Source organism: Camelus bactrianus, chromosome 16, assembly GCF_048773025.1.
Source record: "Camelus bactrianus isolate YW-2024 breed Bactrian camel chromosome 16, ASM4877302v1, whole genome shotgun sequence".
In the NCBI taxonomy this organism is placed as follows: Eukaryota; Metazoa; Chordata; class Mammalia; order Artiodactyla; family Camelidae; genus Camelus; species Camelus bactrianus.
The window spans coordinates 54,863,866-54,880,714 of record NC_133554.1 but is presented as its reverse complement, the minus strand read 5'-3'; the positions used below and the strand labels follow the sequence as shown (position 1 = coordinate 54,880,714).

At 45.2% G+C, this 16,849-nt stretch overlaps 1 protein-coding gene and 1 non-coding gene across 5 annotated transcripts; both read left to right on the top strand.

The window, feature by feature from the left end:
* Positions 1-1,587: 1,587 nt before the first annotated feature.
* LOC123615632 (U7 small nuclear RNA) lies at positions 1,588-1,649 on the top strand. Its single transcript, XR_006723305.1, has one exon. It is a non-coding gene; the product is annotated as a U7 small nuclear RNA (small nuclear RNA).
* Positions 1,650-6,396: 4,747 nt separating this feature from the next.
* On the top strand, positions 6,397-16,646 carry SLC25A19 (solute carrier family 25 member 19). 4 transcript variants are annotated; one of them, XM_010950774.3, is made up of 8 exons: positions 6,405-6,495; positions 7,005-7,057; positions 10,216-10,385; positions 10,571-10,726; positions 11,453-11,623; positions 12,977-13,160; positions 13,787-13,917; positions 15,971-16,646. In XM_010950774.3, the coding sequence occupies exons 3-8, from the start codon at positions 10,254-10,256 to the stop codon at positions 16,151-16,153; spliced, it is 957 nt and encodes a 318-aa protein (XP_010949076.1). In that variant the 5' UTR covers positions 6,405-6,495; positions 7,005-7,057; positions 10,216-10,253; the 3' UTR covers positions 16,154-16,646. The 4 variants fall into 4 exon arrangements, with proteins under 4 accessions (XP_010949078.1, XP_010949076.1, XP_010949077.1 ...); XM_010950773.3 differs by having other exon boundaries at positions 6,493-6,578; XM_010950776.3 differs by lacking the exon at positions 7,005-7,057 and having other exon boundaries at positions 6,397-6,495.
* Positions 16,647-16,849: the final 203 nt, after the last annotated feature.

The following is a 16,849-nucleotide window of genomic DNA, read 5'->3' as shown; positions in this document are numbered from 1 at the left end:
TCCTGGGTTCAATTTCCAGTGCCTCTGTTAAGGGAAAAGGAAGGAAGGAAGAAAAGGAAAAAGAAACTGCCTGGCCTTTTCCCATGTGTCTGTACCATTTTACACTCCTGCCAGCAATGTCTGAGAGTTCCAGTTGCTCCACAGCTCTGCTAACATTTGGTGTTGTCAGTCTTTTATGAATTTTGGCCATTCTGGTGGATGGGTGGTGGCATCTCATTGTGGTTTTAATTTGCACTTCCTTTGACCAATGGGGTTGAGTGATTTTTCGACTGCTTATTGCCTATTTATATCTTTTTTTGTGAGATGCCTGTTCAGATCCCTTGCCTAATTTGTTTATTTGGTTGTTCATCTTTTTACTGTCCACTTTACATCCAGGTTTGAGGTTCCCAGAATTTGTCACCCTTGAGTCTAGTGGGACGAGAAGCTGTGGAGGAAGAAGACGTGGTCTGTGGTTTGCGTGGGAGACTGGCTTCGTACAGAACCAGAAGGAAGTACCTTCTCAAGGAAGCTCAGAAATGGGTGATGGGTGAAATGTTGTCCATCACAAAGGTACAGGATCTGGTCAAATGCTGAAAACCAGCAAGCTAGCAGCCTGGAGGACCCTCCAGCAAACCTGGAAACCTTTCTCTCTGGTTCAGCATTGACACTTACTGGGGACTGAAACCAGGACCTTGCGCGTGCTAGGCACGCACTCTACCACTGAGCTATACCCTCCTCCTCTCTATGGCCTCTTGACATTTGGCTCTACTGAGAAGAGCAAAAGAAGAAAGTTGAAATGGACAAGAAATCAGCTCTTGAAAGTTACTGGACAGTGAATCCTCTTTCTTTTTTTTTTTTCCTTCTCTTGGTTAGTTTATGGTGTTTGAGTCACTTGCTGAGTGAATCTGAAAGGGTGAAAAAAGGAACTGGATCAGAAGCGTCTCTGTCTTTGGCCCCTGCAGCCTGTCAGAACTTCCAGAATCCTCCAACAGTTGTTGGTTTTTCAGTTTTCTCAAACTTACAGCCCTAATGTTAAAAAATAATAATAAGTAAATAAAAATAATGGAAACTTATGTCCACACAAAAACCTACACACACATATTTACAGCAACTTTATTTATAATTGCTGAAACGTCGAAGCAACCAAGATGTCCTTCAATATGTGAATAAATAAACAAGCTGTGTGACCCATCCGGACAGAGGGCTATTATTCAGCATTAAAAAGAACTACCAAGATACAGGAGAACCTTGGATACATGTTACTAAGTGAGAGAAAGTCAGCTCCAAGAGGGAAGAAATTCTGATTTGTTCATTGCTGTATCCTCAGCTCTAAAACAGTGTCCAGCCATGCAGACCCTCAATAAATATTTGATGCAGAAAAAAAAAAGAGTGATGGGAAGAAGCCCTTCATCTCGTCCTGAGTCATACAAAAGGAGAAAGGAACAATGGCAGCCTAGGATGCTCAGCTAACATGTGTATCCCCAATTCAGTGTCTCCAAATATGGGCCACCAACCAAAATGCTTATCCCCAGGCCACGTGCCACACCTGCTTGTTCAGGATGAGTATCTTTATGGAGGGGGCAATAAGCATTTTTAAATAAGCATCCCAAGTATTACAGCTCTTTTAGAATTTGTCTAGCAGGTTTTCTGGTTTGCACCGGAAAGCCCCATCCAAAAAAAAAGGAAAAATAAGCACCCCACAAGGACCTACTGTACTGCACAGGAAGCTATATTCCATTTCTTGTAATAAGCTATAACAAAAGAATCTGAAAATGCATAGACATACATATATACATTTATGTATAATTGAATTGCTTTGCTGTACACCTGAAACTAACATTGTAAATCAACTACACTTCAATGAAAAAAGGATAATGCATCCCAGATTCTTGTATCAGCTGAAGTTCATACCCTTTGAGATGCTTACTAAACGTGCAGATTTTTTTAGACCTGTGGAGGTACAGAGGTAGCAAGTCTTGGACACCCTGTAGTCCAACCCCTGAATCTTTATAGATGGAGAAACTGCAGCCCAGAGAAAAGAGTGCCTTGCCAAAGAGCCACAGCAAGTCACCTCCTGGTTATCAGGCCTCTTTTGGATGGTAAGGTTGACCAGCCCACTCAGGCAGTAAGAGATTTTTTTTTTTTCTCCTCTGATCAAAAAGATCGTCGGTGCTGTACACCAGAAATTGACACAACATGGTAAACTGACTATACTTCAATAAAAAATATATATATACAAAAAAAAAAAAGGTCATAGGTTTAGACAGCTGAGAAATACCAACTCTATTTGGCCAAGGCCAAGGAGGTATTTACTCCCTCCGAGGAGGTGGGGGAAGTCCAAAGGAACTTTTAATAGGTCTATTTAGGGTAAATGTTGATGAAGTCACAGAAGGATTCACTTCCCCAAGCTGACGGGAACTGTTATTTTCCTGTTTCTCTTTTCACATGATTTGATTTACTTAGTAGATTTAACTTAAAATGAAATGATCAGATTTCAAATATGCAAAAACTAGAGCCAGGTTATAAGCCCAAGAAAACTGGCACCTGCCACTAATCTTATCTCAGCTTGGCTACCAATTTGCCATGACCTTGGAGGACCTTTGGCACATCGCCTAGCCTTCTGGGCTCGGAGTCTCTCTAGTTCTGATGATCTGTGGTTCCCTGAGTATAATTTACTCTACAATTAGCCTGTAGGCAAAAGTCCTGCTGGCTTATCTGTTGAATGACAATTGAGGGGTCTGTTTGTCTGTTCTAAAATGTGGGCCTGTTCTAGTCTAGGAGAACATAAGGCAATCTCTAAACAAGGAGATGGAGAAAGTGAGGACAAAGATGACCCTTTGGGCACAGGGGGGGACACTTTGAGGAAGAGTAGGAAGTCAAGTTTCTGTACCAGACTCTGCCTACCATGGGCCATCTTGACATTTTTACCTAGCCCTTTCCCCTGTGGACGATGCTTGTAGCACTTATGTTGAGTGAAGAACAGAAGTCACAATTTCGTGTACCTATGGACAAGTGATTTTCAACAAAGTGCAAAAGGCAGTTCGGTGGAAAAAGAATAGACTTTTCAACAAAAACAGTGTTCCAGGTGTTGGAACAATTAAATATCCAAATGCAGAAGAAGGAGGAGGAGAAGGTCGATCCATATCTCATAAAAATTAACCCCGAAGGTATCAGAGACCTAGATGTAAAACCTAAAACTATAAAATTTCTACTGGAAAACATAGGAGGAAAATCTTTATGGCTTCTGAATAGGCAAGGAATTCTTAGTTTTGACACCAAAAGCATGATCCATACAAGGGAAAAAAAGTTTTTTAATTGGACTTCATTAAAATTAAGAAATTTTGCTCTTTGAAAGACACCAGTAAAGACACTTAAAATGATAAACCACAAATGTAATGATTAGGGGTTTATATAAAAAAAAATGTAAGGGAACTCTCAAAACTCAACAATAAGGAACAAAACAATCCAATTGAAAATGGGCAAAAATAGATAAACAGGTTTCTACTGTATAGCACAGGGAACTATATGCAATATCTTATAGTAACCTATAATGGAAAAGTATGAAAAGGAATATATGTATATATATGTATGACTGAAACATGCTGTACACTAGAAACTGACACATTGTAAACTGACTATACTTAAAATTAAAATGGGCAAAAGATTTGAATGGATACTGAGAAGACTTATGGATAGTAAGTAGGCACTTAAAAGATATTGGAGAAATGCAAATTAAAACCACAATGAGATACCACTAAATATCTATTAAAATGGCTAAGTTTATAAAATCAACCTTACCAAGGACATAGAGGAACTAGAACTGTCATACTGTTGGTGGAGAAGTAAAATAGTACAACCACTTTGTAAAATAGTTTGGCAGTATCGTAAAAAGTTAAATATACGCTGACTGACCATATGATCCAGAACTTCCTCTGTTAGGTCTTTGCCCAGGAGAAATTAACAATAGATGTTCGTACAAAGACTTACATATGAATGTTTATAGCGGCTTTATTTGTAGAAGCTAAAAACTGGAAGCAGCCCAAATGTCCATCAACAGGTGAATGGCTAAATTGTATATCCATACAATAGAATACTACTCAGCAATAAAAAGGAATCAACTAATAATACACACGATGTGGACACATCTCAAGATAATTACGCTGAGGGAAGAGGCCAGACAAAAAGAACATCACGTATGATTCCATTTATATAAAATTCTATGAAGTGCAAACTAACCTACAATGACAGAAAGCAGATCAGAGATTAGGCAAGAGGGAGGGAAAACAAAGAGGCATGAGGAATCTTTTAAGGTCATGGTTCACTGTCTTGTGGTGACGTACATCACATGTCAACACTTAAAATTGTTCACTTTGGAACCATGGAGTCAACTGTGTGTTGATTAGACCTCAATCGAGTTGTTTAAAAAACTATGATGAGCCTAGGACATCTTATGCCAGAAAGCAAAGAAACTAGTCATTTTATCAAAAGGTTTCATGTACCAAATTGAATTGGCACCCATTGGCCAGTGATAGGAAAATACAACTATCAGTTAGGATAATAACTACAGTGGATTGAAAGAGAACAAATATCTTTAAATTCATGTGTTCATAGTGGCAGGTATAAAATATGTTATGTGTCCATAATGATAACAATAATAAAACTGCATTGATCAATAAATAACCTTTGGAAGATACTATAGAATTAACGAACTATTTTGACAACTGTTAAATCATGCATTTATCCTGCCTTTTTTATATGCAGTGTACCTAGTGTAATCAATTAGCCAGTGAAGGGATGTTCCTCTTCATCAGTATTGCAGCTAATAAATGCTGAAATGATACCACTATTTACAACCCCTAATCATTGCAGTGATTATGAAAGGCTGCAAACATCAAAAACAGAGACAGGTGGCGAGGAGGGAAATAGCTCAGTGGTAGAGCCCATTCTTGGCATGCAGAAGGTCCTGGGTTCAATCTCCAGTACTTCCATTTAAAAAAATTATAGATTTAAAAAACCTGAGAGACAAACAGGCATAATTCTCCTCAGGGAGATACACAATACAGCATAAGCAGTCTCTTTAAAAAAAAAAAAAATCAAATGTGATTGAATCAGACCTTTTGGATCTAACTACCAGTGTGCAGAGAACATTGGAGGCAGAGGAAGGTGTTAAAATGCCATGGAGATGCCACCAGCAAGATGCAGATTGGGGAAAGTTCCTCAGGACAAACCACCTCGTTTCTTAAAAAAACAAGGAGAGAAAGAAAAAGAAATGAAAAGGAAATTAAAGAAACTGAAAGCAAAAAAATGAGGAAGAAGGAAACCACAGATTTTTAAAGATCTTTAAGAGATATATTAACCAGTTGCAATGTATGGTCTAGATATAAAGTCAGACCAAGTTTTTTTATAATGACATTTATAGGCCAAAAAGGGAAATGTAAATACTAATTCGATATTTGATGTTAGGAAATTGTTGTTTGGCGGGAGGTGATAGTTTGGGGAATATGTTTTAAAAGGGAAACAATTTTCTTTTAAAAATACATTCTGAAATGTTTACTGGTGAAATCATATGATGTCTGGTACTTACTTCAAAATAATGCCGGGGTGGGTGTGGGTGTGACGTAGGTGCAAGTATTGGAGGAAACAAAACTGACCAGGAGTTGGTTAATTATTGAAGTTGAGTAATGACTATATGGTGAATCATTAGGCTAGTCCCTATACGTTTGTGAATTGTGTAATTAAAATGTTTTAAAACTGCGTCAGAATGATTGTGCTATGATGAAAAATGCAGTTTAAAAATCGGGAAGAAATACTGTCCTGCAAAATGCTTATGCTACTCGCGTGAAAGCGGTAGAATGTCATTTCCCCCTTCATTCCTACATTTTCTGTAATGTGTCTATATATTTTAATATTTTTATGATGAAAAATTATGCGTAATAAATCCTAGGGGAAAACAAAACCTCTGTATTTTTGCGGTCCTTGTCCTGGTCTTAAAAACTCATTATTTCCCCCAAGCCCTCTAGGCTTTTGCTAAGCTTCCCGTCTTCTTTTCCAAGTTTAGATTTTCCGAGGTGTGGGACTATGAATGTTTTGAGGAAAGGGGGTCAAGTTCAGCGCGGCCCAAATTTCCGCCAGTCCGCAGGCTGACCCGAGCCGCACGCCACTTAGCACGGCGACCTCCAAGGGCGCGGACTAGCTTCGGGACCCGCCTCCTTCAGATGCGTGAGTAAGATTTGCGTATGCGCGCTTTGAGGGACTACATCTCCCAGGAGGCTTTGCGCCTCGCGTGGACGGGGACTGCTTAGTAGTGGGGGACTACATCACCCAGGGACACCTTGCGAGAGGCGACGGTAAGAAGAAGACTGTACAGCCATTGGTCCAGAGTCTGTCGGAAGCTGTGCGGTGATTGGCCCAGAAGCCTGTCAGTTACTGCCAAGAGCAGTTAAATTTTGCTGTTAGAGGGCTTGAGGAGGGAGGGAGAGAAGAGCGCGGGGAGCTGGGCCGCGCCCTCTGAGCCAGGTGAGTGACCTTTACCTCCGCCCTCCGCGCAGTCCGCTCTGGGACCTGCACCCTCACTCCCCGGAGGGAGTCCACATGCTCAGGTACTCACGCGAGGGCGGGCACCATACACACACGTGTCACGCCTAACCTGAGAAGCATCTTCAGGACGCAGGAAGCCAAACTCTACACACACCCTGGGCACCTGTACACGCGGGTTCTTTCTCGCGGACTTCTTCTCGGACTCCGGGAGGGAAAAACACGCCCTGAGGCCCACGTGGATATTGTGTCCACAAGCCAGGACATCTGCAGAGACCCTCAGCTGAACACATGGGCTCACCGACACACGCGCTCACTGTGGGACACCCGCATACCCGAACCCCAGGGGTTTCCGCAATAAAAGGAAGATGACAAGGCACACACATACCGCACCCAAACGCACCATGCCACTCACACCTGCGGCCCCTCATCTTCTGGATACTGTATTAAATAATGCATAGACTCGTATTTAATTTTTATTTTGTCTCTAGATAAATACCAAGGCTTTTTGGTACAAGAAGGAAATTTTGAACAAGCAGAAAAAGTAAGACTACTTTTTTTTTTATTGAGTTATAGTCAGTTTACAATGTTGTGTCAATTTCCAGTATAGAACACGTTTTTTCAGTTATACATAAACATACATATATTCATTGACTCATTCTCTTTCACCGTGAGCTACCACTACATCTTGTATATATTTCCCTGTGCTACACAGTATAATCTTGTTTATCTGTTCTATATATGCCTGTCAGAATCTACAAATTTCTAACTCCCAGTCTGTCCCTTCCCACCCCCCTCTCCCCGGCAACCACAAGTTTGTATTCTATGTCTATGAGTCTGTTTCTGTTTTGTATTTATGTTCATTTGAGTAGGACCACTATTGAATTGTATTTAACAGGCCCTTTCACATGTGTAAGGTTTTACCTTTTTTTACAGAGCATTTCACATATGGTATCTTGCATAATTCTCCCAGGAATCTGGCTAAGCCGGGCTGCCATCATACCCATTTTCTAGAAGATAAGCTGAGCCTAGGTTAAATAAACCTGCCCAAGTTACATGGGAGGGGCAGAATTTGAACTCAGGCTTCTTGATCTGAGTTTTAAGGTTATGTCTAGCTATGCAGACTTGCTTATTTATAGAAATGCCTCCTTCCCTTCCTGACAGCAGGGATCTGACACTGCTTAATGTGATCGGAGCAGTCCCGGGGTAACCTCCAGAGAGGCTTTGCCTCTCCATCACCTGCCCCATGTTTAAACTGCTCCTCACAGGTGCCTACAGAGTAGCAGCTTGAGTTACTGTCAGAAGTTGATGGGAAAACCCAGGTCTCCTCCTTTGAGGGTCTGGGGAGAAGATACCAAGGAATGGGCACGTTCTTGACAGGGGTGGGGAGGTTTCGCTCCATTAGACTTTTAATAAGATATTATTTTGCAGTGTTTTCCCGATAGAGCCCCATAGAAATGTCTCATTAATTTAGTGCTACTTTGGTACTTTCAGAACTAAATTAATTCTGAGGTGCCTTCTAAATCGTTTTATATTTAGTCTGAGTTGGAGTTTGGAAGGGTCCTAATGAATTCAAACAATATAGAATTGTATAAAGAAAAAGGGAGATATCTGCCTTCCAACTTCCCTTGCCGACCCTTCCCCTAAAGGTGACCTTACCAATCTGTTGGGGTGTGTGTCATTACAGACTTCCCCCCTATGCTTCATACAACTGTATAGGGTGCACATAGGTCTTGCAGGTTTTTCTTTTGCAAAAGTGGGGCTACACTGGATGTACTGACACCAGCTTTTTTCATGTTTCAGTCAGTCGTGGCTATCTTTTCCAGTGTGTGTAGAGCTATGGCTCAATCTTTTTATTTTTATTTTTTTATTTTTGGTGGGGGGAGGCAATTAGGCTTATTTATTTTTGGAGAAGGTACTGAAGATTGAACCTAGGGCCTCATGCATGCTAAGCGTGCACTCTACCACTTGAGCTATACCCTCCCCACTGTGGCTCATTCTTTTTGATGGCTTAGTAGTATCCCATGGAAGTGACTTATCCAGTATTTATCCATCCCTCTGTTGCTAAGTATTTGCATTATATCTAGTTTTACAAACAGTGATACAGCGGGTGACATTTTACACACACCTGCTAGTGTTTCTCTTGAACAGTGGTTCTCAACCAGGGGCAATTTTGTTAATGCCTGGAGCCATTTTTGATCATCATGAGGGGAGTGTAGGGGTACTGGCATCTGGTGAGTAAAGACCAGGGGTGCTACTAAACATCCTACAATGCACAGGACAGCCACCAACTGTGAAGAATTATCCATTCTAAAATGTCATTAGTGTTGAGGTTAAGAAATGGCTCTAGGTAAAAATGGAATTAGATATTTTTTAAAATTTCAGTTTATTAAAAACCCCAGTGCCCAACGAATTATGACACGGCTACTCAATGGAATATTATCCAGCCATTTAAAATGATATTTTTGAGGCTCTTGTAGCAACATGAAATCATGCTTATGACATTTTGCATTTTAAAAGCCATGTACTGGGGGAAAAAAAGGGAATATGTGAAATGAAAAGTATTAAGGTGGTAGGGTTTTCTCCCCTTGTCTCTTTTCGCAAAGTCATGTTATTCTATAATCTAAAAGTTACTTAGTTTTTAATCATTTATTCATAAATTGATTCTAGAGCCTTTGGGGTATGCCAGAAACTGTGCTGGTCTCTGGAGATATGACTGGAACTAGGCTGAGACCCTGCCCATAGGGAGCCTGCCTCCTGTGGCTGGAGAGGACAAAATACACAGTCGCAAGTGCTTTGAATGCTAGAAGGGACAGGAGTGCATCTTCCCAAGGGGATGCTCTTTAGCTGAGCCCTGGTGGATGGGAGGAGCCAGCCTTGGGAAGAGCTAGTCAGGGTGGTAGCGGGCCGCATGGCACACATGGGAACAGTAAGTGCAGGGGCAGCGGCTCATAGACAGGTATGGAAGCAGTGTTTTCTAGGAACTGCTCAGAAGCACTGAGCTGCTCACCTCACCTCACCCCCCTGCCCTGGTTGAGGAGACTGAAGAGTGGTCCAGGGTGAGGTTGAAAAGGCGGGCCTGGGAGCATCATTTCATAGCATAACATGGCTCCACTGCTGTGGGTGGGCCTGCGGTGTGTGCAGAGGATGGTGAAGGGAAATGTCTCAGTGTCCTTTGGATCATGTAGGCTTGTCAGAGAATGCCAGGCCCCACCCATTCCTGGAGCCTGTGTGTCTGAGAGTCCCCCTCAGCCTTCGGCTCTAGTGGACTCTGCTCTCATGCTAATGCAGCCTGGGACTTCACCTCAGGCAGGAGTTGGCCACAAAGTGTCTTGGAAAGCCACCAGCTTTCCATCTGATCTCTGGAAGTGAACGATCTCCTCCCAATCAGCAAACATCACGAGCACTGACTGTGGTGGGCTCTATTCCAGGCCCTGGAATTATGGTGATGGACAGATGAGGCCAGGGCCGTGTTTTCATGGGCTTGTATTCTGGCTAGGGGAGACAGATAAGAAACAGAGGTACAGGAAAAATGTCCAGTATGTAAATGCTACAAAGGAGACTAAAGCAGGGTAAGGAGAGAACAGGGATGTGGGCACTGCTCTGGGTGGGCTGGGCAGGGAGGGCTGCTCCGAGGAGCCATGTGGGGACAGAGGCCCTAAGAGCTTGCTTTGGTATTTACTCCGTGTCTCTTGCATTTAGTTTGAAGCTGATGGACGCTGTATGGGCCAGAGGCAGGGATGGTGGGCTATGACCCCAGAGCAGATGGCAGGAATATCTCCAATTTTGAGGTGGCAGTGGCTGGGTCTGTGTCTGGACTTGTCACACGGGCACTGATCAGCCCCTTGGACGTCATCAAGATCCGTTTCCAGGTACCCTTTTCCCTTTTTTCCATGTAAGGGGCAGGAGGACAAGTTCTTTTTTGTCAAAGCAATTCCTAAAGCTTGGGGCTTTAGCAAGGAAAAGTACTTCATTGCTTCCGTCACCTTCTCTGCAATTCCTCCTTCCCACCCACCCCTGCCCCTGATGTCCTGACCACTTCGATTTTGATTCCCAGCTTCAGATTGAGCGTCTGTCTCGCAGAGACCCCAGTGCAAAATACTACGGGATCCTACAGGCGGGGAGACAGATCTTGCAAGAGGAGGGCCCGACAGCCTTCTGGAAAGGACACATCCCAGCCCAGCTTCTCTCCATAGGCTATGGAGCTGTCCAAGTAAGCAGCAGGGGACCTGGCCGGGCCCCTGGGGTCCTGTTGCTCAGTAGGGGAGCACAGGGTGGTGGGGCGCGCAGGGACAGTGCCCAGGGTAGGACAGCAGGAGGCTGTCACCACACTTCTCATTTGTCTTGGCTGGGAAGCTGCCCAACAAATGAAGACACAGTCAGACTGAGCTGATGGCTCGGGTCAGGTGCTCCCCAGGCTGACGTGACCCCTCCACCTCTGTGCCCGGCACACAGACCCATCCTGATGGATAAACCAGTGATGTGTGCTCTCAGGACCCCGAGCCATCTTGAGTTGGCTGGAGAAAGATCTGAGCGGGAGGGGGCTGACATTGTGGAATATGGAATTTGTGGGATTCCCCCCGATGGGATTTCTGCTCCAGGGCAGACTGTTTCTCAAACAGGGCCACTGCCCGCTGCACCAAAGGGGTCCCTGGCTTAGAATCAGATAATGGCCATCTTTTCCCAGTTCTCAGGAAACTAAGTTAATGAGCAGAATTTTTTATTATAAATTTTTTCTCATATATTTTCTTAACTCTTGGAGATTCAGCTCTGCTCAGAATATAAAATGGCTTCTGAGCTTTGCACAAAATTACATGTTTATTGCACTGTGTCCCTGCTCAAGAAGAGTGTCTCCTGGTCCCCAGGACCGGGCCCCGCCTGGGTCATGGGAGGGGGATTTGGAGGGTGTTTGTCAATGGCCTTTCACACGCTCTTGCAGTTTTTGTCCTTTGAACTGCTGACCGAGCTGGTGCACAGGGCCAGCGTGCGCGATGCCCGCGACTTCTCCGTGCACTTTGTGTGTGGCGGCCTGTCCGCCTGCGTGGCCACCCTCGCCGTGCATCCTGTGGACGTTCTGCGCACCCGCTTCGCAGCTCAGGGTGAGCCCAGGGTGAGTGGCCAGGCCAGAGAAGGGGCGCCGAGTGACAGAAGTTGTCCCGGGGAGGGGGCTCTTTCCCTTCAAGGGAGCCAAGCTGGGGGAACCTGGGGTGTTCAGGCATCAGGCCATTCATGATACCTGTGACTGTGCTCAGCACCATGCGCGGGCCTCACGAGGGAGACAGAACCTACAGGGAGAACAGAACAAATACCAAATGGAGGGCTGGACGGGGAAGGCATCCAGGAAGGTGAGACTTGAGATCATATCACCATACGATTGTGAGGGTGGTGGTGTTTTCCACAAAGAATGGATTGGAGGAAATGGGATCATTGAGTCAGGCTTGAGGAAGAACTGAGTGAGTGAAAGCGAAGGATTAAACACTGAAACAGACACCCTGCCCTCCCCACCGCCAGCATCTCTGTCTCCTGGACATACGTCAGAATAGCGTAGGATGCTGTTGGTGGGGAATGCGCTTTGTTTAAGAATTGGATCTGAGACCGGCTAAGAATAACTGTGGTTTTAGTTCTGCTGATTTTTTATGTTACCTGGGTGGAAATCCTGAGTTGGGGGAGACCTTTTTTTTAAGAAGATATTCTGGTGAGTTTTTTGATTGAGAAAAGCAAAATGCCCTGGGAACAGTCTAGAAGAAAAGGATGGGGGCAAAGGGGGAGGGTATAGCTCAGTGGTAGAGCATGCTTAGCATGCATGAGGTCCTGGGTTCAATCCCCAGTGCCCTTTAACAAATAAATAAACCTAATCCCCCCCCCCCAAAAAAGAAAGGTTAAGTATAAGCACATGGCAAAAAATCCAAATAGCATAAAATGGTAACAGTAAATCTCCCTTTTGCCCTGGCTCCCTCCTCTGTGCCCCACCCCCTTTCCCTCCATGGAGGTCATAATGATACCTGTTCCTCCTTCCCTGTGTATCCTTGGGAGGGGTAATCTCTGCATACAGTTTGTTTCTTCCACAGACACCATACACACTCTTCCTTGTCTTGCTGTGTTCCCTTAACTAACTATATACTGGGGGGATTATTTCCTACCAGTCACGTGGATTATGTCATCCTCTTTTAACAGCTACACTGTGTTCTTTTGCCATGATTCACATAACCAATCACCCAAGGGTGGACATTGCACCTTTACTATTCTGCATACTTTGGTGTGCTCCTTGGATGTATCCGTCATGTAAATAGCTGGAAGCGGGGTTGCTGGACAGTCTCACCATTGGAATTTTTGTCCCGCATCTTCCGTGCCCTCTTGGCAGGAGAAGTAATGCTCCTGGTAGCTGGTTTCTAGAAATAGACCTGGTAGGCTGTGTCCTCGGGCTGAAACAATGGCTCACTTGAGTTGCATGTGTGGTGCCCAGGTCTATAAAACCCTGCGAGACGCCGTGATGACCATGTACAGGACCGAAGGCCCCTTAGTCTTCTACAAAGGCTTGAACCCCACCTTGATCGCCATCTTCCCCTACGCCGGCTTCCAGTTCTCCTTCTACAGCTCCTTGAAGCACGCGTACGAGTGGGCCGTGCCAAGTGAAGGAAAGAAAAATGGTGAGACCACCCTCTAGGCCCCCTCCACCCCACTCCCAGCCCATAACAGCCTCGTCTGCATCAGGGAGGAGACAAAGTTTTCCTGCAGAAGCTAAGACACCACTGAGCTCTGAACCCCACCGATGACAGTTTCTTCCGGTTTTTGCCACACCCGTCAGGGGCATCATCAACATTTATTTCCAACCACCAGTCCAGCTGGGGAGATTGGCATTAAAAGCTCACACCCCTTCTGCCACCAGGCTGTCTGATATGTAGTCCGTGGTCATTTTTTTTTTCAATAATCTATACTATGTCACCTTAAACTATTTTGGCTTTTTGGTTTTTTTGTGGAGGGTAATTATTTATTATTTTATTTTTTTTAAATGGAGGTGCTGGGGATTGAACCCAGGACCTTGTGCGTGCCAGGCATGTATTCTACTGAGCTATACCTTCCCCCAGCTTTTTTTTTTTATCCCCGCCCCTGGTCATTCTTACTCTGTCTGGTTGTCCTGGATTAAGTTCTTCTGTGATCGAGGGTGCTTGTTAGGTTTTTGTTTTATGGCGGAGGATTAGACTGCATAACCTTGAAGTTTACCCTAGATTGTATTTCTCTCATTTTCCCCCTTAATCCCACTTTTCTGGTTCAGGGAACTTCAGAAACCTGCTCTGTGGCAGCGGAGCTGGAGTCATCAGCAAGACCCTTACGTACCCCCTGGACCTCTTCAAGAAACGGCTGCAGGTCGGAGGGTTTGAGCAGGCCCGAGCCTCCTTTGGCCAGGTGAGTTGTGTCCCCGCCAACAGCTCTGATCCCTGCCCCTCACTGGGCACGGGAAGGACCCGGGGTCAGCTCCTGCCCTCTGGGCAGCTTGAGCCCCCACAGCCCTCTCACCACAGCCTGCCCCCAGGACCCCTGAGCACATGGGAAGCCACAGGCAGAGCCCTGTGTGTACTGGGCAGAGACCCAGGAGAAGGTGCACTTGGAGTCTGCACTTAAAAAGTGTTCACTTCAAACTGAAGAGTATATTCACTTAAGAAAGGTCCCCCAAACATGAAAGCACACAGAGGAACAGATTCACACTGGTGCACGGGGTTCTCTGCGTTATGCTGTAAGTGTCCCTGGAAAGAGGTGAATTAATCAACTAAACTGTATTTTTAATGCACTAGAAGGGTTTGCCATTCAGAGAAGCCCCATTGTGAGTAATTTTGTAACGTTAATAGTCATTCCTTAGTGTGCTTAGACGTTCACAGTTTTCCTCTGGTACTTCTAGAGTGCTGATTTTGTGAAAGATCAAGGTGGCAGTTGGGTGAGGTGGGAGGTGGCCGAGGTGGGGAATCCCAGGGCCTTCCCTTTGGAACCTGGGACCCTGGGATGTCAGGGCATTAGCAACATGCCTGAGAGATGGCAGAGGAGAGGGATGGCGTGGAATGGGAGGCAGGGAAGGGACAGAGCCCGCCCTCCTTGAGGGGAGAGAAAGAATTGAGTTTGTAGTTGTAATACATTTTCTTTGCAGAAAACTTTAGAGAAGTTAGACAAAAAGAAAGATAAAAATCACATGTAAATCAAACACCGCCCACTCAGAGATAATCACACAGAACCTTTAGCTGTAGTTTTGTTTTGTTTTGTTTTCTTTCTTTCTTTCTTTTTAAATTGAAGTATAGTTGACTTACAATATTATGTTAGTTTCATAGTGATTCAGTATTTCTATAGATTATGTTCCATTTAAAGTTATTACAAAGTAATGGCTGTTTTCCCCTGTGCTGTGCACTATGTCCTTGTTGCTTATTTATTTTATACATAGTAGTTTGTACCTCTTAATCCCCAACCTTATCTTGCCCTTCCCCTGCCTCCCCATTGGTAACCATTAGTTTGTTTCAGTATCTGTGAGTCTGTTTCTGTTTGGTTATATTCATTCATTTATTTTATTTTTTAGTTTTCACATATGTGATACCATACACTGTTTGTCTTTCTCTGACTTACTTCACTAAACAAAGTACCCCTACCTAGGGCCATCCATGTTGTAGTTTTTTCTTTGCATAAATAAACACGTGTGCATGAGGTTATGCATGAGGTTTTATAACCTCCTTTTTCTGTTTACCAACTTGTCCTGAAGAGATGGTTTGAATTTGGACAGGGAGAGATGGTGAGAGCCCAGGACAGAGATGTCACGTGAGCAGGTGTGGCTGGACGTTGAGCATGTGAGGAGTGTCAGAGGACCACTGGGGGATTAAGGCAGACTAGGGAGGGAAGTTGAAGCCCAATGGTGGAGTGCCCTGAACGCCCAACCGTGGGGGTTAGACTTGATTCTTTACAGTGTTGTTACCATCATCATCACTGGGAGTCATTGCAGCTTTTGGAGGAGAGCGAGGCTTGAGTAGAGCTGTGCCTTGGGTGTGGGGCTAGCAGTAGTTTGTAGGCAACTAGAGGTGGCCAGATTGGAGGAGTGGCACTGGTTAGGCTCAGAGCTAACGAAGGAGGGCCAGATTCAGATCTACTGCCCAAGGGAGACCAGGAGGGATGGGGTGCATGGTCAGAGGCACCTCTGGGAAGAGGTGGGTTCTTGGGAGCCAGTCATTGGGACCCTCCTGGGGAGGCAGGAGCTCTGCCCATTGCTGATTTCCAGGCACTTCATCTCTTAAGTCTGAATTAGCCCAGTTGGAAGAGAAAGAATGAGGTTAACTGACTGTATTGTTTTTCCATTCATTCCTTTATCCAGCAAGTATTTATTGGGAGCTTTAATGTGCCAGGCTCTGTGTTGACAAAAGAACTGAGCCCACATCCATGTTTCCATCATGTCCTCTCTCCTCAACCGGGGTAACCTTCCTCTCCCCAGGTTCGAAGGTACAAGGGCCTCCTGGACTGTGCCCAGCAGGTGCTACAAGAGGAGGGTGCGCAGGGCTTCTTCAAAGGCTTGTCCCCCAGCCTGCTGAAGGCTGCCCTCTCCACTGGCTTCGTGTTCTTCTGGTATGAGCTCTTCTGCAACCTCTTCCACCACATGAAGAAGGCAGACAGCTAGCCCTGAGGGCAGGAGGGGTGGCCTGAGGTCTGTCACTCCTGAAGGAAGACTTGATCTATAGCCTCGTGTTGCACTGAGAGGTCCTGCCTGGTCCCTCCCCCCAGGCCAGCTGTCCTGAGCATGAAGAGCTGTCGGGAGCAGGGCAGCAGCCTTGATTCCTCCAGCTTGGACACCACCAGAGGAGCAAAGGGGTTTCTCCACGTGAGAGCACGGGGAGCATGCAGGACTTGGTCTGCAGGGGCCCAGCCCCACCACTCAGAAGGAGCTGGATGCTTCTCCTCTGGCGAATTCTCTAAGGGCAACAGCCACCCTCCTGCATGTCTTAGCCCCGTCTGCACAGAGAACGCTCCTGGCTCTGGGGTCGGGGGTGGAGGGTGGGCTGCAGCTTGAGTGTGAGGCTGGAATCGGGCCCTTTACAGGGGTCTGGTCCCCACACTTGGGCTCTTCATAACTCCCACCAACTTACTTAATAGACATTAAAGCTAAAAGCACATTCCTTATCCTACTCCTCCATCTTCCCTTCCAAACCATATCCCTCCTCACAAAGTAGGAGGGAAGGGATCCCTGCCTTCCTTAAATTCTACTTTCCTCATGCAGCTTTGCTTCTAGTTCTGGGGGAAGAATTCCACTGAATTGGTCAGTCTGTAAACTCTGCCAGGCTCAGATCTTCTTGTCTATGAAGGCACCATGCTGGCT

Excerpts from the sequence above, each read along its gene's own strand:
- SLC25A19 (XM_010950776.3), top strand. The coding sequence starts at position 10,254 with ATGGTGGGCTATGACCCCAGAGCAGATGGCAGGAATATCTCCAATTTT. Across the intron at positions 10,386-10,570 it reads TCATCAAGATCCGTTTCCAG|CTTCAGATTGAGCGTCTGTC; the intron begins GTACCCTTTTCC and ends TTTGATTCCCAG. Across the intron at positions 10,727-11,452 it reads TAGGCTATGGAGCTGTCCAA|TTTTTGTCCTTTGAACTGCT; the intron begins GTAAGCAGCAGG and ends ACGCTCTTGCAG.